General features: G+C 38.2%; 1 protein-coding gene and 1 pseudogene across 1 annotated transcript in view; one reads left to right on the forward strand and one right to left on the reverse strand.

Annotated features, from left to right (window-relative positions):
• TTC8 (tetratricopeptide repeat domain 8) overlaps window positions 1–2,649 on the forward strand; it is a 50,539-nt gene extending 47,890 nt beyond the window's left edge. Inside the window, exon 14 of the mRNA XM_049705446.1 lies at window positions 2,021–2,649. Within this exon, the coding sequence (XP_049561403.1) occupies window positions 2,021–2,137 (117 nt within the window). The 3' untranslated portion in view covers window positions 2,138–2,649. The remainder of the gene's footprint in view (window positions 1–2,020) is intronic.
• LOC101283613 (elongation factor 1-alpha 1-like) overlaps window positions 1–25,079 on the reverse strand; it is a 168,744-nt pseudogene that overhangs the window by 53,121 nt on the left and 90,544 nt on the right.

Raw genomic sequence — 25,079 nt, forward strand, 5'->3', positions numbered from 1 at the left:
ATTATGTACACATATGTCTTCACTTCGAGGGACAGTTTAATACACTTTAAGTATATTTATCACTGAATATTAGCTAAACTTAACACCATTATAGATTGCAGAAGAATTATTTTATGTTTTCAGATATGACATTTAATCATTGAAAAACTATTCATTAACTCCTGGTTTGGGAAGGATTTAGTAATTAGCGTTTGCAGCAAGGAAATCCTGTATATCATTTGTAGGTCATATTGCCATCAAGTCTGGCATGATGCTGTAAAATTAGGGATATTAGTGAAAGCTGTTTTAGCTATGAACAATATGGGAAAAATGCAACCATTGATACTGTGTTACAAGTCAGTTAACATCCAAGAGCTAAAAGGAATCGTGTGCCATTTTAACAATAAGAGGAAACAAACAAAAGTCATCTAATAACTTTGACTTGGAAACCTTACTTTAACATGGAAGGTGAGTTTTGAGGATAAGGAAATGGCTAAAAATGTTTGCTGATGTAAAGACTCTTTATAGACCAAAAGACATTATAAAAATCATTTTTCATAGCATGAATGTGAAGTCATTTGCACTTTCATTTCTGTTTTGAAAATAAAATAAGCTGTTATTCATAAGTTGTCATTTTTGAGTGCGTGTTAAGTGCTGGCCACTGTTCCAGGTGCTCTCTGAACCGCTAATTCTCTCAACAACCCTGTGATGTAGGTAACACTTACCTCCCCTACTCATTTTTTCATACAACTGATGTTTCATTTGTTGAGCCTCTGCTACGTACCAGGCACTGTTGTCGGCACAGAGGATGTTAGCAATGAGTAAAACAGAAACCTCTACCTCGTGCAGCTTATATTCTAATGGAACCCAGGGCTTCTGGAACTTAAAAGACTTCCCTGGAGTCCCATGGCAGAATTCATGCCCAGCTCCCAAGGATTCCCACATATTTTCCACTGCACTGTGCTGCCACTTAGTTAAACCACAAAGAAGCCTTGATTACTTTCTTTCAGGACTATTATTACATTTTAATAATATATAATGCAAATGAAATATTTCTTTAAGCCAAAGGCTACATTTCCATAAGAGAAAATTGCATGTTGAAAAGAAATGCTATGATTTAAAAAAGGAAACTTACGTTTTTAATTCATATGCATGTTACCAAAAAACTACCAGAAGTGAATGATCTAGATTTGTTTTGGTTTTTTTTGGTGTGTACACACTAAAAAGCTTTCTCTTTGTAGAAATGTATACATGAATCAAGATACATTCAGATGGATTTGGTTACTGTGTGTGTTTTCCTTGGGGACTGGACTTTAACACAAAGTTTATTGAAAATCAGATATGTTGGGCTTCGCTGGTGGCGTAGTGGTTGAGAGTCCGCCTGCCGATGCAGGAGGCACATGCCGCAGAGCGGCTAAGCCCGTGAGCCATGGCCGCTGAGCCTGCGTGTCCGGAGCCTGTGCTCCGCTATGGGAGAGGCCACAACAGTGAGAGGCCCGCGTACCACAAAAAAAAAAAAAAGAAAAGAAAATCAGATATGTCCTTTATAAACTTTTAAAACCAGGTTATCTGCCCAACATTACTGTGTTAGCAACCATTTAAAAGCCCCCAGAGCATGTTATTGTATCTTAAATACAATAGTTTTTACTTGAATTTTCTGTCTAAAAGATAATACCCTAATCAAAATATGTCATTGTCTGTGGTACATTACAAATAGTTTTCTTACCGAGCTGGCTGTTTTAGCATGCAGACATCAGTTTATTTTTATGATAACTATCAGTGACAGGAAAAGAAAACACAGGTTTATGAATTCATAACTAGACAACTGTAATAGAGCAGAAATTATTTATTAACTGGTTATTTTACTTTTCTCATGTTTTTTCAAGATTGAGTTGTAATCTAGGTGAAAAAAATTTTAAATCAAAGTAGCACAATCAAGCAATTCACCTTGGTTTCTACATTGTGCAGATACTATGTCTCTTTTTTTTTTTTTTTCTGGTTCTCATTCTGTGGTCTTATTCTGGTCTGGTCTTTCTTACAGATGGGAGATCTACAGAGGAGCTACATTGCTGCTCAAAAGTCTGAAGCAGCATTTCCAGATCACGTGGACACTCAACATTTAATTAAGCAGTTAAAGCAGCATTTTGCTATGCTCTGAGTTTTCCTCAGACTAAAGATATTCTTAGGGAGGAACATTATGCAAGGGAAAAAGTAGTGTATATATATGTGTAGTACAGACCTGTGCTTGATATTAGTGAAGGTGACATAAGGAAATCTAAACCAGAATGTTTAAAACTTTATAATAATAACTTTATAAGATAATGTTATAAAAGACAGGATTTAAGCATTTGTAAGCAGATTATGAAACCTCCCACATTATATGGTAGATGTTTGTTTATAATGTTTACAAAACATTTTCATGAATTTCCTCAAATTTTTATAAATGCACATTTTTAATGTCCTGGCCATTAGCTATCATGTAGCTTAAGAGGTCTGAAATCTGCCTTTAAAATTGCACTTTTATGACTAAAAGTGTATATACTTATCCTTGGTAGAGACTTTCGAGATTAAAATTTGTACTTAAAGCTATTTTTTATCAAATGCTTTGTGAGACACTCTACTTTTTCTTATATATTATGCTTTAAAATAAATGTGTATAAAACACCATCATTCCGTTATTTTTCAGGAGTTTTTATTTCAGTCATCTCAGTTAAAAAAAGTTTTCCAGAAGTCCAGGAGTCTTAGAAATCAAGTCTTTATCCTAATTTTATTTGAAATGATGTGCGATCAATTTTGCTTTTTCCTGAGAAGCTATTTATGGGCTATCATGTTGTCAATATAAGAATATCAGGATTAGAAATGGAGTCATAGGCCAGAAGTCCCCTGTGGTCAGCCCTGAGAAGGCTAGGCTGGACCCAACACTGTGCGTTGTAAAATCCTAGACAGGCTCTCCTCTCCAGTCTTTAGTGGAATTCTCATTGAGGTGTTCATACAACAAAATGCGTTAAAGGGCCAAGGCCACTCACATTCATATTTTGGGCTTTGGGCTCTATCTATGTTACTTTACCTTTTTTTAACTTTATGAAAACTATTTTGCAGGTATTTATTTGTTTCTGTTCAGATTATACAAATAGTACTACTTAGCTGACCGAACACAAAAAATGTGAATTCAAGGAATAGACTGAGGCTGGAAGTAATTTCAGAGACTATGTAGATGAATCTCTCCATGGGACAGGAGGAGGCCACGCCCAGAGTCACACTGCTGGTTGGTAAGGCTGGAAACAAGACCTGCTCCTGCACTTCAGACTTGAACCTCCCCTGGTTCTCCATGATACGCCAGTGCTCGTTCAGCTTGCGAGAGTTTCCTCAAGCACTATCAGATTTCCTAACACTGTATGCAATATTTAGGTTCAAATTTTATATTGTGAATTATTTTCTTAGTTAATTTAAAATAAGAACTAATAACAGTGGCTAGCGTTTACTGAGGATGTTGTATGTACCCAGCACTGTTCTGGAGCACTTGATATGGAGTAATTCATTTAATTCCCATTGCAGTCCTATGAAGTGCTGTTACTCCCATTTTACTCATGAAAAAAATGAGGCACAGAGCAGTCAAATTACGTGCCCAAATTCTAAAGCTATTAAATGACGGAGCTGGGATTCAAATGCACATTTAATACAGTGGGTAAGAGCACATACTCGGGAGCCAAATGCACATTATAAAGGAATGGGTATAAGGGTAACAGCAGATTTCTGTGTGGCCCTGGGGTATGTGTTCTTAACTACTATGTCAAATCTCCTCTTAGTGTTTCTCCTGTAAATAAAGCTACTATTGTTTAAAATGAATGTTACATGCATTAGTAAAGTTGAATTATAAGGGACTATTAACACAGCAAAAAAATTAATCCAGCATTCCTAAGGTGATATGGAGAGATTTTTGTCTTGAATTTATATTAATTCAATGTGAACACCAATGCAAAGAATGAGTCAGGATGGCTAAGGGCAGAATGATGACATAACACTGCATCAGAAGCTACATATATTTTGTAGCAAAATTATTTCTGGACCATATAACTTCTGGCTTCTGTGCCAACGTTTCTATATCAGGAAGGTTAACAATTGTCTTCTACCATGATTAAAAAAGTGTTCTATCCATATATAAATTGTTCAGCTGAAACTAACATTATTGAGCTTCCAGCTGATGAAAACGAGATATGGCAAGAAGGCTGCCTACAATGAATAATTGCCGAGGTTAGACGTTCTTCCTTTTCAAAAGGGTCATATCTGAACCAGTTCCCTATGGTACTACTGTTCTGTTACATTTCTGAATGGTATTTCCCTGCATCAGAGCACCCATCAGGATATAATTTATGGCCTAGAAATAGGAAAATTAATAAAGATAACACATTACTATAGTTTCCACCACCAACTCTTTATTAACATGAGGGATTTTTAAAAAAATTTTATTTATTTATTTTTGGCTGCATTGGGTCTTCGTTGCTGCGTGCAGGCTTTCTCTTGTTGCGGCAAGTGGGGGCTACTCTTTGTTACGGTGTGCAGGCTTCTCATTGTGGTGGCTTCTATTGTTGTGGAGCGCGGGCTCTAGGTGCGCGGGCTTCAGTAGTTGTGGCTCGCGGGCTTAGTTGCTCCGCAGCATGTGGGATCTTCCTGGACCGGGGCTCGAACCCGTGTCCCCTGCATTGGCAGGCGGATTCTTAACCACTGCACCACCAGGGAAGACCAATATCAGGGATTTTTATCAAGAGCTTTCAGCTGGAATTGAATTTAAGCATTCAGAAAAATAACAAAGATTTTAGAACTACCACAGGAGGACTCAGTCTTGGAAAATAATGAACCCAGAAATTAAGTTTTGGTAAAAGGCCATTACTGGATAGTTTTAAATTCTAGGGAATAGGTAAATTGGAATGATCCATGGATATGTTCCAGAGTTCTAAAATGGTTATCTAGGCTCAGATATTAGGGGAAAAAGTTTATCTATTGATTTGAAAATAACCACAGTTTTACATCCTTCCATATTGATGGCCTTAGTCCTATTTTTGGCTGACTAAAAATTTAACATTTTTGAGAGATGCTGTCATTTTACGTCCTCAGTATTAAAGTCCAATTCTGGATATAAAAGAATAAGGATTACATAAAGATTAAATTATAATCCTTGGAGGCTATATTTCTTGCAATGTGATACTTTCCATTACCTGAATCCTGACTAATAAGGAGTAATTGGTAAAATGTAAATGATGGGAACTCTTGGAGAAAGCCACCACATTATCTTAGGGAAGAAAAGGTCATATTTAGACAGATATTAGGAAGAAATATTTTTTCGGAGAAGATAGATCTTCTTCCAGTGTTTGAAACTGAAGTTTCCATGGGCTCCAACATTTTCTCTCTACTGGATTTTCTCTCTTTTTCCTTTTAAAAACATCACAGTCCCTGTAAACCTTCCCCTTTCTAGAACTCCTTTATCTCCTTTGTCAGAACATCTTGAAGGGCAGGTGATGTTTGTTGCCTACTTCCTCATCTTCCATTTGTTTCTTGACCTTCTTCAGTCTGGCTTCAACCCCTACCACTACTCAGCTGCTCTCGCTGAGGTCATTAATGACTGTCATTAGCAAATCCAGAGTTGTTGTTGTTGTTTTTAACATAACAGTTTTTAAAGATAATATTCATGTACCACACAATTCTTGCTTTTAAAGTGTAGCATTTATGGCTTTTAACATATGCACAGTTAGGCAACCATCACTATAATCAATTTAAAAACACTTTTGCTATGCCCAATAGAAACTTCATACCCATTAACAGAATTTGTTCATTATTATTATTTTTTAACATCTTTATTGGAGTATAATTGCTTTACAATGGTGTGTTAGTTTCTGCTTTATAACAAAGTGAATCAGTTATACATATACATATGTCCCCATATCTTCTCCCTCTTGCATCTCCCTCCCTCCAACCCTCCCTATCCCACCCCTCTAGGTGGTCACAAAGCACCGAGCTGATCTCCCTGTGCTATGCGGCTGCTTCCCACTAGCTAGCTATTTTACATTTGGTAGTGTATATATGTCCATGCCACTCTCTCACTACGTCCCAGCTTACCCTTCCCCCTCCCCGTGTCCTCAAGTCCATTCTCTAGTAGGTCTACGTCTTTATTCCCGTCTTGCCCCTAGGTTCTTCATGACCATTTTTTGTTTTTGTTTTTAGATTACATATATATGTGTTAGCCTACGGTATTTGTTTTTCTCTTTCTGACTTACTTCACTTTGTATGACAGACTCTAGGTCCATCCACCTCACTACAAATAACTCAATTTCATTTCTTTTTATGGCTGAGTAATATTCCATTGTATATATGTGCCACACCTTCTTTATCCATTCATCTGTTGATGGACACTTAGATTGCTTCCATGTCCTGGCTATTGTAAATAGAGCTGCAATGAACATTATGGTACATGACTCTTTTTGAATTACGGTTTTCTCAGGGTGTATGCCCAATAGTGGGATTGCTGGGTCGTATGGTAGTTCTATTTTTAGCTTTTTTTTTTTTTTTTTTTTGCGGTACGCGGGCCTCTCACTGTTGTGGCCTCTCCCGTTGCGGAGCACAGGCTCCAGACGTACAGGCTCAGTGGCCATGACTCACGGGCCCAGCCGCTCCGTGGCATGTGGGATCTTTCCGGACCAGGGCACGAACCCATATCCCCTGCATCGGCAGGCGGACTCTCAACCACTGTGCCACCAGGGAAGCCCTATTTTTAGCTTTTTAAGGAACCTCCATACTGTTCTCCACAGTGGCTGTATCAATTTACATTCCCACAAACAGTGCAAGAGGGTTCCGTTTTCCGCACACCCTCTCCAGCAGTTATTGTTTGTACATTTTTTTTTTTTTTTTTTGCTGTACGCGGGCCTCTCACTGCTGTGGCCTCCCCCGTTCCGGAGCACAGGCTCCGGACGTGCAGGCCCAGCGGCCATGGCCCACGGGCCCAGCCGCTCCGCGGCACATGGCATCTTCCTGGAACGGGGCACGAACCCGTGTCCCCTGCATTGGCAGGTGGACTCCCAACCGCTGCGCCACCAGGGAAGCCCTGTACATTTTTTGATGATAGGCATTCTGACTGGTGTGAGATGATATCTCATTGTAGTTTTGATTTGCATTTCTCTAATGATTAATGATGTTGAGCATTCTTTCATGTGTTTGTGGGCACTCTGTATATCTTCTTTGGAGAAATGTCTATTTAGATCTTCTGCCCATTTTTGTATTGGGTTGTTTGTTTTTTTGATATTGAGCTGCATGAGCTGCTTGTAAATTTTGGAGATTAATCCTTTGTCAGTTGCTTCATTTGCAAATATTTTCTCCCATTCTGAGGGTTGTCTTTTCGTCTTGTTTATGGTTTCCTTTGCTGTGCAAAAGCTTTTAAGTTTCATTAGGTCCCATTTGTTTATTATTGCTTTTATTTCCATTTCTCTAGGAGGTGGGTCAAAAAGGATCATGCTGTGATTTATGTCATAGAGTGTTCTGCCTATGTTTTCCTAAGAGTTTGATAGTGTCTGGCCTTACATTTAGGTCTTTAATCCATTTTGAGTTTATTTTTGTGTATGGTGTTAGGGAGTGTTCTAATTTCATTCTTCTACATGTAGCTGTCCAGTTTTCCCAGCACCACTTATTGAAGAGGCTGTCTTCTCTCCACTGTATATTCTTGCCTCCTTTATCAAAGATAAGGTGACCATATGTGTGTGGGTTTATCTCTGGGCTTTCTATCCTGTTCCATTGATCTATATTTCTGTTTTTGTGCCCGTACCATACTGTCTTGATTACTGTAGCTTTGTAGTATAATCTGAAGTCAGGGAGCCCGGTTCCTCCAGCTCCGTTTTTCTTTCTCAAGATTGCTTTGGCTGTGCAGGGTCTTTTGTGTTACCATACAAATTGTGAAATTTTTTGTTCTACTTCTGTGAAAAATGCCAGTGGTAGTTTGATAGGGATTGCATTGAATCTGTAGATTGCTTTGGGTAGAATAGTCATTTTCACAATGTTCATTCTTCCAATCCAAGAACATGGTATATCTTTCCATCTGTTTGTATCATCTTTAATTTCTTTCATCAGTGTCTTATACTTTTCTGCATACAGGTCTTTTGTCTCCTTAGGTAAGTTTATTCCTAGATATTTTATTCTTTTTGTTGCAGTGGTAAATGGGAGTGTTTTCTTAATTTCACTTTCAGATTTTTCATCATTAGTGTACAGGAATGCAAGAGATTTCTGTGCATTAATTTTGTATCCTGCTACTTTACCAAATTCGTCAATTAACTCTAGTAGTTTTCTGGTAGCATATTTAGGATTCTCTATGCATAGTATCATGTCATCTGCAAACAGTGACAGCTTTACTTCTTCTTTTCTGATTTGGATTCCTTTTATTTCTTTTTCTTCTCTGATTGCTGTGGCTAAAACTTCCAAAACTATGTTCAATAATAGTAGTGAGAGTGGGCACCCTTGTCTTGTTCCTAATCTTAGTGGAAAAGTTTTCAGTTTTTCATCATTGAGGACGATGTTGGCTGTGGGTTCGTCATATATGGCCTTTATTATGTTGAGGTAAGAGGCATTCCCTCTATGCCTACTTTCTGGAGGGTTTTTATCATAAATCGGTGTTGAATTTTGTTGATAGCTTTCTCTGCATCTATTGAGATGATCATATGGTTTTTATTATTCAATTTCTTAATATGGTGTATCACATTGATTGATTTGCGTGTACTGAAGAATCCTTGCATTCCTGGGATAAACCCCACTTGATCATGGTGTATGATCCTTTTAATGTGCTGTTGGATTCTGTTTGCTAGTATTTTGTTGAAGAGTTTTGCATCTCTGTTCATCAGTGATATTGACCTTTAGTTTTCTTTCTTTGTGACGTCTTTGTCTGGTTTTGCTATCAGGGTGATGGTGGCCTCGTAGAATGAATTTGGGAGGGTTCCTCCCTCTGCTATATTTTGGAAGAGTTTGAGAAGGATAGCTATTAGCTCTTCTCTAAATGTTTGATAGAAGCCATCTGGTCCTGGGCTTTTGTTTGTTGGAAGATTTTTAATCACAGTTTCAATTTCAGTGCTTGTGATTGGTCTGTACATATTTTCTATTTCTTCCTGGTTCAGTCTTGGAAGGTTGTGCATTTCTAAGAATTTGTCCATTTCTTCCAGGTTGTCCATTTTATTGGCATAAAGTTTCTTGTAGTAATCTCTCAGGATCCTTTGTATTTCTGCTGTGTCAGTTGTTACCTCTCCTTTTTCATTTCTAATTCTATTGATTTGAGTCTTCTCCCTTTTTTTCTTCATTTTTAAATAAATTTATTTATTTACTTATTTACTTTTGGCTGTGTTGGGTCTTCGTTTCTGTGTGAGGACTTTCTCTAGTTGCGGCGAGTGGGGGCCACTCTTCATCGTGGTGTGTGGGCCTCTCACTATCGCATCCTCTCCTGCTGCAGAACACAGGCTCCAGATGCGCAGGCTCAGTAGTTGTGGCTCACTGGCCTAGGTGCTCCACGGCATGTGGAATCTTCCCAGACCAGGGCTCAAACCTGTGTCCCCTGCATTGGCAGGCAGATTCTCAACCACTGCACCACCAGGGAAGCCCTCCCTTTTTTTCTTGATGGGTCTGGCTAATGGTTTATCAATTTTGTTTATCTTCTCAAAGAACCAGCTTTTAGTTTTATTGATCTTTGCTATCATTTCCTTCATTTCTTTTTCATTTATTGCGGATCTGATCTTTATGATTTCTTTCCTTCTGCTAACTTTGGGGGTTTTTATGTTCTTCTTTCTCTAATTGCTTTAGGTGTAAGGTTAGGTTGTTTATTTGAGATGTTTCTTGTTTCTTTTTTTTTTTTTTTTTTGCAGTCGCGGGCCTCTCACTGTTGTGGCCTTTCCCGTTGTGGAGCACAGGCTCCGGACACGCAGGCTCAGCAGCCATGGCTCACGGGCCCAGCCGCTCCGCGGCATGTGGAATCTTCCCGGACCGGGACACAAACCCGTGTCCCCTGCATCGGCAGGTGGACTTTCAACCACTGCGCCACCAGAGAAGCCCTGTTTCTTGTTTCTTAAGGTAGTATTGTATTGGTATAAACTTCCCTCTTAGAACTGCTTTTGCTGCATCCCATAGGTTTTGGGTCATCGTGTTTTCATTGTCATTTGTTTCTAGGTATTTTTTGAGTTCCTCTTTGATTTCTTCAGTGATCTCTTGGTTATTAAGTAGTGTATTGTTTAGCCTCCATGTGTTTGTATTTTTTACAGATTTTTTCCTGTAATTGATATCTAGTCTCATAGTGTTGTGGTCGGAAAAGATACTTGATACGATTTCATTTTTGTTAAATTTACCAAGGCTTGATTTGTGACTCAAGATATGATCTATCCTGGAGAATGTTCCATGAGTACTTGAGAAGAAAGTGTATTCTGTTGTTTTTGGATGGAATGTCCTATAAATATAAATTAAGTCCATCTTGTTTAATGTATCATTTAAAGCTTGTGTCTCCTATTTATTTTCATTTTGGATGATCTGTCCTTTGGTGAAAGTGGGGTGTTAAAGTCCCCTACTATGATTGTGGTACTGTCAATCTCCCCTTTTATGGTTGTTAGTATTTGCCTTATGTATTGAGGTGATCCTATGTTGGGTGCATAAATATTTACAATTGTTATATCTTCTTCTTGGATTGATCCTTTGATCATTATGTAGTGTCCTTCTTTGTCTCTTGTAATAGTCTTTGTTTTAAAGTCCATTTTGTCTGATATGAGGATTGCTACTCCAGCTTTCTTTTTTTTTTGCGGTACGCGGGCCTCTCACTGCTGTGGCCTCTCCCGTTGCGGAGCACAGGCTCCGGACACGCAGGCTCAGCAGCCATGGCCCATGGGCCCAGCCACTCCGTGGCATGCAGGATCCTCCCAGACTGTGGCATGAACCCATGCCCCCTGCATCGGCAGGCGGACCCCCAACCACTGCGCCACCAGGGAAGCCCTCCAGCTGTCTTTTGATTTCCATTTGCATGGAATATCTTTTTCCATCCCCTCGTTTTCAGTCTGTATGTGTTCCTAGGTCTGAAGTGGGTCTCTTGCAGACAGCATATATATGGGTCTTGCTTCTGTATCCATTCAGCCAGTCTATGTCTTTTGGTTGGAGCATTTAATCATTTACATTTAAGGTAATTATCGATATGTATGTTCCTATTACCATTTTCTTAGTTGTTTTGGGTTTGTTATTGTAGGTCTTTTCCTTCTCTTGTGTTTCCTGCCTAGAGAAGTTCCTTTAGCATTTGTTGTAAAGCTGGTTTGGTGGTGCTGAACTCTCTCAGCTTTTGCTTGTCTGTAAAGTTTTTAATTTCTCCATCAAATCTGAATGAGATCCTTGCTGGGTAGAGTAATCTTGGTTGTAGGTTTTTCCCTTTCATCACTTTAAATATGTCCTGCCACTCCCTTCTGGCTTGCAGAGTTTCTGCTGAAAGATCAGCTGTTAACCTTATGGGGATTCTCTTGTGTGTTATTTGTTGTTTTTCCCTTGCTGCTTTTAATATTTTTTCTTTGTATTTAATTTTTGATAGTTTGATTAATATGTGTCTTGGCGTGTTTTTCCTTGGATTTATCCTGTATGGGACTCTCTGTGCTTCCTGGACTTGATTAACTGTTTCCTTTCCCATATTAGGGAAATTTTCGACTATAATCTCTTCAAATATTTTCTCAGTCCCTTTCTTTTTCTCTTCTTCTTTTGGGACCCCTATAATTTGAATGTTGGTGCATTTAATGTTGTCCCAGAGGTCTCTGTGACTGTCTTCATTTCTTTTCATTCTTTTTTCTTTATTCTGCTCTGCAGTAGTTATTTCCACTATTTTATCTTCCAGGTCACTTATCTGTTCTTCTGCCTCAGTTATTCTGGTATTGCTCCCTTCTAGAGAATTTTTAATTTCATTTATTGTGTTGTTCATCACTGTTTGTTTGCTCTTTAGTTCTTCTAGGTCCTTGTTAAATGTTTCTTATATTTTCTCCATTCTATTTCTAAGATTTTGGGTCATCTTTACTATCATTATTCTGAATTCTTTTTCAGGTAGACTGACTATTTCCTCTTCACTTGTTAAGTCTGGTGGGTTTTTACCTTGGTCTTTCATCTGCTGTGTGTTTCTCTGTCTTCTCATTTTGCTTAACTTACTGTGTTTGGGGTCTCCTTTTCCCAGCCTGCAGGTTCGTATTTCCCATTGTTTTTGGTATCTGTCCCCAGTGGCTAAGGTTGGTTCAGTGGGTTGTGTAGGCTTCCTGGTGGAGGGGACTAGTGCCTGTGTTCTGGTGGATGAGGCTGGATCTTGTCTTTCTGGTGGGCAGGTCCACGTCTGGTGGTGTGTTTTGGGGTGTCTGTGGCCTTATTATGATTTTAGGCAGCCTCTCTGCTAATGGGTGGGGCTGTGTTCCTGTCTTGCTAGTTGTTTGGCATAGGGTGTCCAGCACTGTAGCTTGCTGGTCGTTGAATGGAGCTGGGTCTTGGCGTTGAGATGGAGATCTCTGGGAGATTTTCGCAGTTTGATATTACGTGGAGTTGGGAAGTCTCTTGTGGACCAGTGTCCTGAACTTGGCTCTCACACCTCAGTGGCACAGCCCTGACGCCTGGCTGGAGCACCATGAGCCTGTCATCCACACGGCCAGGTACGTGGGGAGTTTCTTGCCTTTTGGGAGGTCTGAGGTCTTCTGCCAGTGTTCAGTAGGTGTTCTTTAGGAGTTGTTCCACATGTAGATGTATTTCTGATGTATTTGTGGGGAGGAGGGTGATCTCCATGTCTTACTCTTCCACTATGTTGAAGCTCCTCCCTCAGAAGAATTTGTTGAGCTTGTAGATTGATTTGGGGACTATTGCCATCTTAACAATATTAAGCCATCATCACTCTGATGCAAAAATCGTCAACAAAATATTAGCAAACCAAAGTCAACAGTATGTTAAAAGGATAATGCACCATGATCAAGTGGACTTATTCCAGGGAGGCAAGAATGGTTTCACATTGGCAAATGAATCAACGTGATACACCGCATTAACAAAATGAAGAATAAAAATCATATTATCATCTCAATAGATGCAGAAAAAGCATTTGGCAAAATTCAACATCCGTTTGTGATAAAAAAAAAACCTCTCAACAAAGTAAGTATAGAGGGAATGTACTGCAAAATAATGAAGAGCATATATGACAAGCTCACAGTTCACATCATACTCAACAGTGAAAAGGTGAAAAATTATACTCTAAGATGATGAACAAGACAAAGATGCCCACTCTTGCCACTTTTATTCAATATAGTATTGGAAGTCCTAGCCAGAGCAGTTAGGTATGAAAAAGTAATAAAAGGCATCCAAATTGGAAAGGAACAAATAACATTGTTTCTATTTGCAGATAACATAATATTATATAAAGAAAACCCTAAAGACTCCACCAAAAAAAACTGTTTGAACTAAAAAGTGAATTCAGTAAAGTTACAAGATACGAAGTCAATATACAAAAACCGGTTGTGTTTCTACACACTAACAACAAGCTGTCAGAGAGATTAAGAAAACAATCCCATTGACAATTTCATAAAAAGAATAAAATACCTAAGAATAAATTTAACCAAGGAGGTGGAAGACCTGTGTACTGAAAACTATAAGACATTGATATAAGAAACTGAAGACACAAATAAATGGAAAGATATTCCACACTTATGGATTGGAAGAATTAATGTTGTTAAAATGTCCATACTATCTAAAGCAGTCTACAGAGTCAATGCAGTTCCTATCAAAATTCCAATGAAATTTTTCACAGAAATAGGACAATCCTAAAATTTGTGTGGAACTGCAAAAGACCCTGAAAAGCCAAAGCAATCTTGAGGAAGAAGAACAAAGCTGCAGGCATCACACATCCTGATTTCAAACTATATTACAAAGTTATAGTGGTCAAAATTGTATTGGCATAAAAACAGACACATAGATCATGAAGCAGAATAGAGAGCACAGAAATAAGCCCACATAAAGATGGTCAATTAATTTATGACAAAGGAGGCAAGTATATACAGTGGGAATGGACAGTTTCTTCAATAAATAATGCTGGGAAAACTGAACAGCCACATGCAAAAGAATGAACCTGGACGACTATCTTAAACCATACACAAAAATTAACTCAAAACAGGTTAAAGATTTGAATATAAGACCTGAAAACCATAAAACACCTGGAAGAAAACAGGCGGCAAGCTCCTTCACATAGGTCTTGGCAACGATTTTTTGAATCTGACACCAAAAGCAAAAGCAATAAAAGTAAAAATAAACAAGTGGGACTACATCAAACTAAAACACTTCTGCTCAGCAAAGGAAACCATTGATAAAATGAAAAGACAACTGACTGAATGAGAAAAAGTAATTGCAAACTGTATATCCAAAATATATAAATAATTCATATAAAAATCCCCAACCAAACAATAACAATCTGATTTTAAAATGAGCAGAGGATCTGAACAGACATTTTTCTTAAAAAGACATACAGATAGCCAATGGTACATGAAAAGGTGCTCAACATCACTAGTCATCAGGGAAATGCAAACCAAAAACCACAATGATATATCATCTAACACCTGTTACAATGGCTATTATCAAAAAGACAGGAAATAACAAGTGTCAGTGAGGTTATGGAGAAAAGCAAACCCTTGTGCACTATTGGTGGGAATGCAAACTGAGGCATCCCCTATGGAAAATAGTATGGAGCTTCCTCAAAACTTAAATATAGAACTATTATACGTCCAGTAATTCCACCTCTGAATATTTATCCAAAGGGAATGAAAACATCAACTCAAAAATATACCTGCACCACCATGTTCACCAAAGCATTATGCAAAATATCCAAGATTTGGAAACATTAAGTGTCCATCAATGAACAAATGGATAAAGAAAATGTGATATATACAGATATAGATATTAGTCAGCCATAAAGAAGGAAATCCCACCATTTGCAACAACATGGATGGACCTTGAGGGCATTATGCTAAGTGAAGTAAATAGACAGGGAAAGACAAATACCATATTATTCCATTTATGTGTAGACTCACAAACAACAAACAAACAAACAAACAAACAAACAAACAATAGATACAGAGATACAGAGAACAGATTGATGGTTACCAAAGGAAGGTGAGGGGTGGGGTGAAATAAGTGGAGAGTGTCAAAAGGCACAAACTTCCAGTTATAAATAAATCATCAGAATATAATGTAAGGCATGGTGACTATCGTTAATAATACTATATTGTATATTTGAAAGTTGCTGAGAGAATAGATCTTAAAAGTTCTCAACACAAGAAAAAATATAACTATGTGTGATGATGGATGTTAACTAGCTTTATTATGTTGCTTATTTTGAAATATATACATATATTGAATTGTTACATTGTACACCTAAAACTAACATAATGTTATATGTCAGTTATATCTCAGTTAAAAAAATTTTTTAAATTTAACAGATGTTTTAGTGTTTCATATTATGTAATGAAGACTTTTTGCTTTTTAAAAGGCTATCCTACCAGATCAGAGACTTGCAGACTCCTACTTTTCTTGTAGGAATTGCTTGGTCATTCTCACTAATTTTATATTTCAGAGCTACCTACTATATTATATTTTGACTGACATTATTTTTTTTTTCTTATCTAGGGGAAAACATATATAGGTAAAACTCAGGTGCAAGTAATAATTTAGGGTGCTAGTGGCAGAGTAAACAAAGGAAAAGTTAGAGAAGGGCATTTTCTTCCCATGAAAAGACTTTCAAAATTATGTGTTGGCTGAGGAGACTCTAGGCAAGTTATTAATTTTGCAAAATTTCAAAAAACATATATAGTACTTAAATCAAATGGAGTTTGTTATAAATTGAACTGATGTCTCAGGTATTTTCATTCTGCCAGCATTTGGTTCAAACGTACTTTCAGTTCCACCCTTTACGTTATTTCCTTTATGTCACCTTTGTGCCAGCCAAACATAAGTGTTAGTTCTCAGAATATTCAGTGCACCTTTGAGGTTTGGGGTGTGATTTTCTGTCAGCCTTGGATGCTCCTAACCTCAACCTCTGTATGTCCAAATCTTAGGACCCCTTCGGATCCAGCTCCCTCATGAAGTGCTTCCTAATTAGGTGTCACCTATCTCTGAAGTCCCACAACAATGTATCTGCACCTCCCTGTATCTTCAAAATGAAAACCAACGACAAACAAAAAATCAAAATAAGAAAAGGAAGGCAGAAAAGAGGGAAAAGTAGACAAAGAAGAGATGGCACAAGTTGAAAACAAGTAGTACAGTACATATAAACCTAGCCACATCAATAATTGTATTATATGGACTTAAACAACAGAATTTTATTTTCTCACAGTTCTGGAGCCTGGAAAGACCAAGATCAAGGTTCCTAATGAGATCTCTCTTCCTGGCTTGTAGGTGGCTGTCTTCTTGCCATGTCCTCACATGGCTGTAAGTTCTGGCCTGTCTTCCTCATCTAAGGACACCAGCTGTATTGAATTAAGGCCCCACTCTTATGACCTCATTTAACCTTAATCACTTCTTTATAGGTCTGTCTCCAAAGATAGCCACATTGGGAGTTAGGGTTTCACATATGAATTTGGCAGGGGTTGGGGGCTGGGGGCACACAATTCAGTCCATAGCGTGGTCTAAATTAAATGTAACTATCCCCAGTACAAGGCAGAGATTTTAAGACTGGATAAAAAAGACCCAGATACATATTACCTACAAAACACACACATTAAATATAAAAACATGAATAGGTTAAAAGTAAAAGTACACGAAAAGATATACCATGTTAATGCAAATGAAAGGAAAGCTGAAATTCTGCATTAATATCAGATAAAGTAGATTTTAGAGCCAAGAATATTACCACGGATAGGAAAAGCTGTTTGATAGTGATAAGGGGGTCAGTTCATCAAAAGAACATAAGCAAAAACAAATGCAAGGAGAAATAGACAAGTCCACAAATATAATTGGAAATTTGAATAGACCTCTCTCAGTAATTGGTATATCAAGAAGACAGAATATCAGTAAGAGTATAGCAAGCTTGAACAACCAGTATCAACCTGACATTTATAGAACACTCCACCCAACAACAAGTTTCAAATGCATATTAAACATATTTCTATTGAAATTATAAATCAATACCAGTATAACAGCATCAAGAATTTGAAAGGCCAAGTAGACCGTATTCTGGGTCATCAAGTCAATCTCAACAAACTTAGAAAGATTTAAGTCACACAAAGTGTGCTCTATGACTATAATAGAATTAAATTAGAAATCAATAACAGGAAGATATCTCAACACCCCTCCCCTTAAATATTTGGAAACTAAATAACACACTTTTAAACAATATAGGGTCAAAGAAGAAATTGAAATGGAAATTAGAAATTATTTTGCACTGCATGAAAATGAAAACAAAGCATAAAAATAATTGTGGTAATCTGTTAAAGTAGTACTTGGAAGAAAATTTATGGCATTAAGCTCCTGTATCAGGAATGCAAGGTTGTTAAAATATTCAAAAGTCAATCAATATAAGTCACCATATTAACAAACAAACAAAAAATCATCTTAATAAACTGAGAAAAAGCATTTGACATCCATTTTTTATTTAAAAAACCACTCATCAAACTACAAATAGAAAGGAACTTCCTCAATTTGATAAAAACACCTACAAAAAGCCTGTAGCTAATATAGTCAATGGTGAGAAACTGATACAGTTGTGCTTTCCCCTATGATCTTGAATAAGGCAAGGTTGCTGGCTCTCACTACCTCTAGTCACATTGTATTAGATGTTCTAACTAGTGCAATAAGGCAAGAAAAAGAAATAAAACAATGTTTAGTTACAGATGACATAATTGTCTATGTTGAAAACTCTATGGAATCTACAAAAAGCTACCAGGGCTAAAAAGTGAATTTAGGAAGGTTGCAGGGTAGAATCTCAATATACAGAAATCATCTGTATTTCCATATCTTTGCAATTAACAGTTGGAAATTGAAATTACAAGTCAATACCATTTATAACAGCATCAAAAATATATGTTTAGGGATAAATTTAACAAAATATATACAAACTTCTAAAAATATTACCAAGAGAAATTAAAGAAGACCTAAATAAATGGAGAGATATACTATATTCATTAGTTGGAAGACTCAATATTCTTAATATGTTATTTCCTTCCCAATTCATCTATAGATTCAATACAATCCCATGCCAAATCCCAGCTTTTTTGGGTGGGAATTGACAGGCTGGTTCTAATATTAATATAGAAATGCAAAGAACTAAGAATAGTCAAAACATGTTGACAAAGAACAAATTTGAGACTAACATACCTGATTTCAAGGCTTACTTTAAAGCTACCATAATTGGTACAAGGTGATATTAGTATCATTACAGACAGATAGATCAATGGAACAGAAAAGCAAGTTAGAAATAGAACCACAGGTATATGGAAAATGATTTTCAACAAAGGTGCAAAGGCAATTCCATGAAGAAAGGATAATCTTTTCAGCATGCTGAAACACTTAAATATCAAATGCAACAAAATAAAACAACAGAAAAAACCCAACTTTGATTCATGCCTCTCACTGTATACAAAATTTAACTTAAAATGGATGATAGACCTAAATGCATAGCCTATAAGTATAAAACTTTTAGAAGAAAACACAAGAGAAAATTTTTGTGAGTATGGGTTACACAAAGGTTTCTTAGCTATAGCACCAAAAGCACACTCCAAAAAAGGAAAAATTGAGAAATTAGACATAATGAAAATTATAAACTTTTGTGTTTTGAAAGACATTGTTAAGAGAATGGAAAGACAAACCACAGGCTAGAAGAAAATATTGGCAAACCTTATATCTGATAAAGAATTTGCACCCAGAAAAAGAGCTCTCAAAACTCAACAATAAGAAAACAACACAATTTAAAAATGGGCAAATAATTTGAATGGACACTTCACCAAAGAAGCTATATGGATGGCAAATAAGCACATGAAAAGATGTTCAATATGTTTATTCATTAAAGAAATGCAAATTAAAATTAAATTAGAATGGCTAAAATTAAAAAGAGAGACCATACCAGGTGTTGTTTAGCATGTAGAGCAACTGGAACTATCATATTCTGGCAGTGGGAGTGTAAATTGGTTCAACCACATTGGAAAACAGTTTCGCAGTTTCTTACAAAGTTAAACTTACACCTCCCATATGATCTAGGCATCCCTATTCCTTGGTATTTACCAAAGAGAAATGAAAGCATACCTTCAAAAAAAGAGTTGGACATGACTGTTTATAACAACTTTATTTGTAATAGTCCCAAACTGGAAATAATCCAAATGTCCATCAACAGCTGAATGGATAAACTGTGGCATATTCACACATGGAATACTATACAGCAGTGAAAAGGAATGAACTATTTATATATGTGCAACATGGATGAATATCAAAATAACTGCTGAGTAAAAGAGCCAAACAAAAAGAAGCACATGCTATATCATTCCATTTATATAAAATTGTAGAAAATGCAAACTAATCTATATTGACAGAAAGCAGATGAGTGGTTGCCTGGGGAGAGGAGTGGGGTGATACAGGGAGGAGTAGGAGGGATTATGAGGATTACGAAGGAGCATGAGGAAACTTTGGGGGTGATAGATATGTTCATTATCTTTTTTTTTAAATGATGTGTTTTAAAATATATATATTTATTTATTCGGTTGCACCAGCTCTTAGTTACGGCTCATGGACTCCTTAGTTGCGGCACATGTGCTCCTTAGTTGTGACTTACCGGCTCCTTAGTTGTGGCATGCGGACTCTTAGTTGTGGCATGCGTGTGGGATCTAGTTCCCTGACAGGGGATCGAACCCAGGCCCCTGCATTGGGAGTGCAGAGTCTTAACTCTTCCCTGCTCCATCAGGGAAGTCCCTCATTATCTTAATTGTAGTAAGAATTTCATCAATGTATGTGTATGTCAGCCTTATCACATTTTACACTTTCAATATTTACAGTTTGTTGTATGTCAGTTATACCTCAATAAAAAGTTTTTTTAAAAAAACAACAAAAAACCTCATAGAATTCTACACCGTTACAAAAAAATCAATTTTACCATATGTAGATTATACTTTAATAAACCTGATTTAAAAAATAAATATATCACAGTTAACTGAAGCACCATGCTTTTTTTTTCCCCAAATGCTTTAAGGCTGTAAAAGTTTAGGAGCTCTATAAATGGTTTTTAAATAACAAGGGTTGAAAGCATATGGGAGAAATCACTGGATGAAGGATCAGTAGGATTTTGACAACCAGAGAGCAGAGATAGACTATGGAGGGGCATTCCAGGCAGGGCTTTGGGGGCCATTAGAACATGAATTTGGCTGGATGGGAGCTGGGCAGTAGCAGCAGGAGTAGGCTGGTCATGAGAGCTAGATTTGGAGGCTCAGGAAGGACTGGCACAGAGGAGGTTTTGAATCCCAAGTTAAGGAGTTTTTACCTGAGGGTTGAAAAGGAAGCAGGTATCCTGTAAGAATTGACCTGGGGACAATGTTTAGGATTAGTTGGAGAATATAGAGTTGCATATAGATTTTAAATCAAATTTTCTCGGAAGAGTGTGAAAATGAATATATTTACACTAGATAATAGACAAAAATCTCTCAACTGCATTGCATATGCAGCCAATCAGATAGTTCATGCCACACTTCTGCTTGGTTACACACTTTTCTCTTTCCCATGAGTGCTAAAAAGCATAAAAAATAGCCTAGTCACAGCTTATGCAAAGAACACTGAGTATCACAGATGGTGCTTCATTAATTACGGTTTGCAACAAATAGTTTTCTTAAGATTTCTGTCTTTTCACAAAAGTGAGTCTATGAGTTATGTGATATTTTAACATTTCATGAAACAGGAATTTGGGGGAAAGAAAAACATTAATACTTACTACAGTTTCCTCCATTATAATATTTGTTACAACTAGTGTCTGGGGGTAGGCTGTGGGGATTCTGATGTGCCCTAAATTTTGAGAACCACTTTACTACATGGTTTCTAAGAGCACTTTCACCTCTAAATTCCTCAGAAGACACAAACTACAGAAGATCCCTCAAGATGAAATAGATAACCTAAATAGCCCTATATCTATTAAAGAGTCTACCTATTAATACAATTCAAATGGGAGATATCCAGTACAGTGTCAGTGAGAGGTGTCCCAGACTCCTTGAGAGAGGGTTTTAAACTGAAGGATCTAGGCCATCTTTTGAGACCCTCATGAAATACTTGTGAACAGAAGAAAGGACAACAAAATAATAAGTAATTATTATGTATCAAGGGCCTGCTGCTTGTAATCTTTACAGTTCTACACATTAACTATTATGACTCCCATTTTCCTGGTGAAAACCTCAGAGAAGTTACATAACTTGCCCAAGGATACCTAGATAGTAAAAGGCAGAGCTGGAAATCTCAGCATCCTGGCATGCTATCTTCTTTCAACCAGTTAAGAACAGATAAACTAGCAAAAGTAGAAGACGAATTGGTAGCTCCTCACAAATTTGAGAAATGAGGTGTGACGGGGAACAGATGGTCCACAAACAATGAGATGTCTCCCATCAGAATGGGCTCCACAAATTCTACGGGTCACACAGTGCTTTCACGATCTTCTCTGATCCTCTCAGCAACCCTGCGGGGCTAGCAACCCAGCAGTTCATATCCCCATCCTCCAGATGAGAAAACAAAATTCAGAGAGATACAATGATCCACCTAAAGTCACATAGCTGGTAAGAGACAGATTAGGGACTTAACAACAGGTCTTCTATTCCCTTCTACACCATTCATTTCCACTTTCCCAACCACGCAGACTGTTAATAACACAGAGATGAACTGAAAGGCAAAGCTGCATGCATTAAACTTTCCAGGCAAAGGAGACCTGTGTTTAGAAACACGGTTACCTCAAATGGGTCTGAGTACATCTTTAGATAACATCACACTGAGTAAGTGTGGAGGATGTTCATTGATTCCAAAGGAAGAAACAGAAGACCCCAAATGGCTCTGACAGAAACGGGCTGTGTTTCAAACCCTGCATTCTGACCTGTGCAAGCTTACGGCGGGCTTACTTTGGTTTTATAGTCCCTGATAGGATTTCAGTTAGAAAAAAATGTCTCAAGAACTTTGATTGAAAAGAACCTGTGTTCTTAGTACTGAGCTATGCTCTGATACGGCTTCCCAGCACAAGGCTTCTTAGTTTCACATTCATGAAGCTCATCAGCAAGTAGCTTTTCCAGGTGTTACAGTGACACTCAGTAGCAAGAGGAGGGGAGGTGACTGAGCTGAGAAAATCTGAGTCCAGGTCACCACCCAAGAGGTCCACCGTAAGCAGGACATTTGAAGTTGGAGCCTCCTGGGTTTTTCTCTTTAAAATAGTAGACATAGAGATTATCATACTAAGTGGAGTAAATCAGACAGAGAAAGAGAAATATCATATGATATTACGTACATGTGGAATCTAAAAAAGATGCAAATGAACTTATTTACAGAAATAGACTCACAGACATAGAAAACAAACTCATGGTTACCAAAAGGGAAAGCGGAGGGAAAGGGATAAATTAGGAGTTTGGGATTAACAAATACACACTACCACATACAAAACATATAAACGGGCTGAGTGGCCAGCAGCAAGGTTGTCTGTGGAATTCAGAAGGGGATTCCAAGGAACGTGGCTCAGCATGTATTACATAGTGCAAATTATCAAGTCTGTGCAATAGGAACCAGTTTTCAAGTGTGGGGACTGGGGTTTGAATGATGTGCGTTGAAAGACGTTCCTCAGCCTACCATCAAAGAGCGTCACATCCTCAACTCTTTCCACCTTTGGGTAATAGTTTGGATTGTTGTGCTATATATAAAAGGAAAGGGAGGCTGAAAATTAGGGAGGCTGTGTACATCTGGGGGCAGGAGGGATATGGGAAATCTCTGTACTACCTTTCTCTCAATTTTGCTGTAAGAGAAATAAACAACAGGGACCTCCTGTATAGCACAGGGAAAAATATTCAATATCTTGTCATAACCTATAATGGAAAAGAACCTGAACAAAAAACATATATACACACACACACACACACACACACACACACACACACACATGTGTATATAGATAGATAGATAACTGAATCACTTTGCTGTATACCTGAAACATTGAAATCAACTATACTTCAATTAAAAAATAGTCACCTGGATTTTGCAATTATCCCCAAAGCAAATCTATATTTGTTTTAATATAAAAATAATATATTTCTCACATCTTCACATAAAGCAGCTGTGCCAGGGCAAAGGTCTATAATTTGACCTGTGGTTTCCCCAGCAGTACCCACACTCTATCCTTCTTATTTCTAGTTCTATGTAGAAGAATTAAGTGGGTGAGGTTTGCCTTTTTTAGCACCTTCCTGTCCCCACCTCCCCCTCTGGCTCACACAGCCTCCTTTCCCCCATGCTCAGGGCTCAGGATTCTATCCTGTCCTGTTCGGCAGCGTCTCCTGTTCGGGACCTTTATGTACTTTTACCCAAATCTGCCAGTTCTGCATCTTCTTCCAAGATTATGCCATATGCTGTCTAATGTGTACAACTTCGTGTGTTTCTCCCTCCTAAGTAAAATACCTGTAGTTTCACATGGGATTTCAGACATCATGGCAGACTTACATGAGACTTACTTGGGGCCCAGGAGAGCTCCACGGCAGCGGTCCCCAACCCTTTCGGCATCAGGGACCAGTTTCATGGAAGACAATTTTTCTACGGACGGGGGCGGCGGGGCGGGATGGTTCAGGTGATGCAAGTGATGGGGAGTGGGAGACGAAGCTTTGCTTGCTATGCAAAGCAAAGTTGGGGGTTTGGGGACCCCTGCTCCACGGCATCCCTGAGCTCACACCCTGAAAGCTGCTGTAACAGTTGAAGAACAAACCTGACTCCATAATGGATCTGTTTCTTTTACTTTTACCTTTGTATTCTGTTGCTTTTGTTACACTAAAGGAACGTTGCCTATAGCTTAAAGTACACACAATGGCCCAACTCTGGGAACTCTGCCTCCCATGCCTGAGCCTTAAGCTAAAATACCTTTGTTTAGCTCACAGAAAACCTCCCGACTAGGGTGCTTAAATGGCTGTGAATGGCTGCAGGATAGAAGAAATGAACACATCCCCTCTGGACTCTGGCCGGAACGAGGAAATATTTGCACAGCTTATTGCCTTTTCACTTTACAGCCTTACTTCCCCCTCTTTGCCCTAAAAAGAAACTAGCGTCCAAATCTGGGCAAGACGGTTCTTTGGGACAGTCGTCTACCATCTTCTGTGTCTGCTCGCTATTCCCTGTCCCAGCAACTTGTCTACTTATTGGCCTGTCATGCGGTGAGCAGCACGAACCTGGACAACCAAGCACAACCATCCCGGGAGGGACACCGCTCTTGCAAATTCCAAAGCCATGAGAGTGGCTGGCGAAGTTAGAGCAGAAAGCCAGAAGGTTTTAAGTCCTGGTCATTTAAATAGACTTTAGGGGTTTTCACCATGGTATTGCTTAGAGCTGTACTCGGCGGGGTTTAATTTTCCAATCTGATGGAGGGATATGACGACAATGACAGCGGGATTTAAAGAAAGGTTGGCCCACGCCCATGCTGGTCTCCAGATTCCCAGGAGACCAGGAAATGGTGGCTGCACTTGGTTTATCCTTCTGGTAAACCTTTGCTCATTGAGATTTGAATCGGTTTCTAGTATGTCCTGTTAAAATTCTCAGGACCTACTCTCCCATGAGTAAAAGTGTTAATTACAGTTTCAAAGCTGTAAATGCAACACAATGTTTTTGGAAGGCAGTGGGAGGATGAATAAGTGTTTGGAGACACTTTCTGTGCTGGCTCCGCTCACACATCCATTTCTGCCCACATGGTGCCACACAGATTACACCTTCCGGGTTCTGTGGGGTGGTTTCTTTATGCATTCGTGTGTGTGTGTGTATGTGTGTGTGTGTAGGTGTATGTATAGTGGAGGACATCGTATTCTTTTTTTTTTTTTTTTTTTGCAAGTTAATCTCATCCTGAGAGTTGTGGTGTAGGTGCCTCTTGGGAA

The sequence above is a fragment of the Orcinus orca genome, chromosome 2 (genome assembly GCF_937001465.1).
Source record: "Orcinus orca chromosome 2, mOrcOrc1.1, whole genome shotgun sequence".
NCBI lineage: Eukaryota > Metazoa > Chordata > Mammalia > Artiodactyla > Delphinidae > Orcinus > Orcinus orca.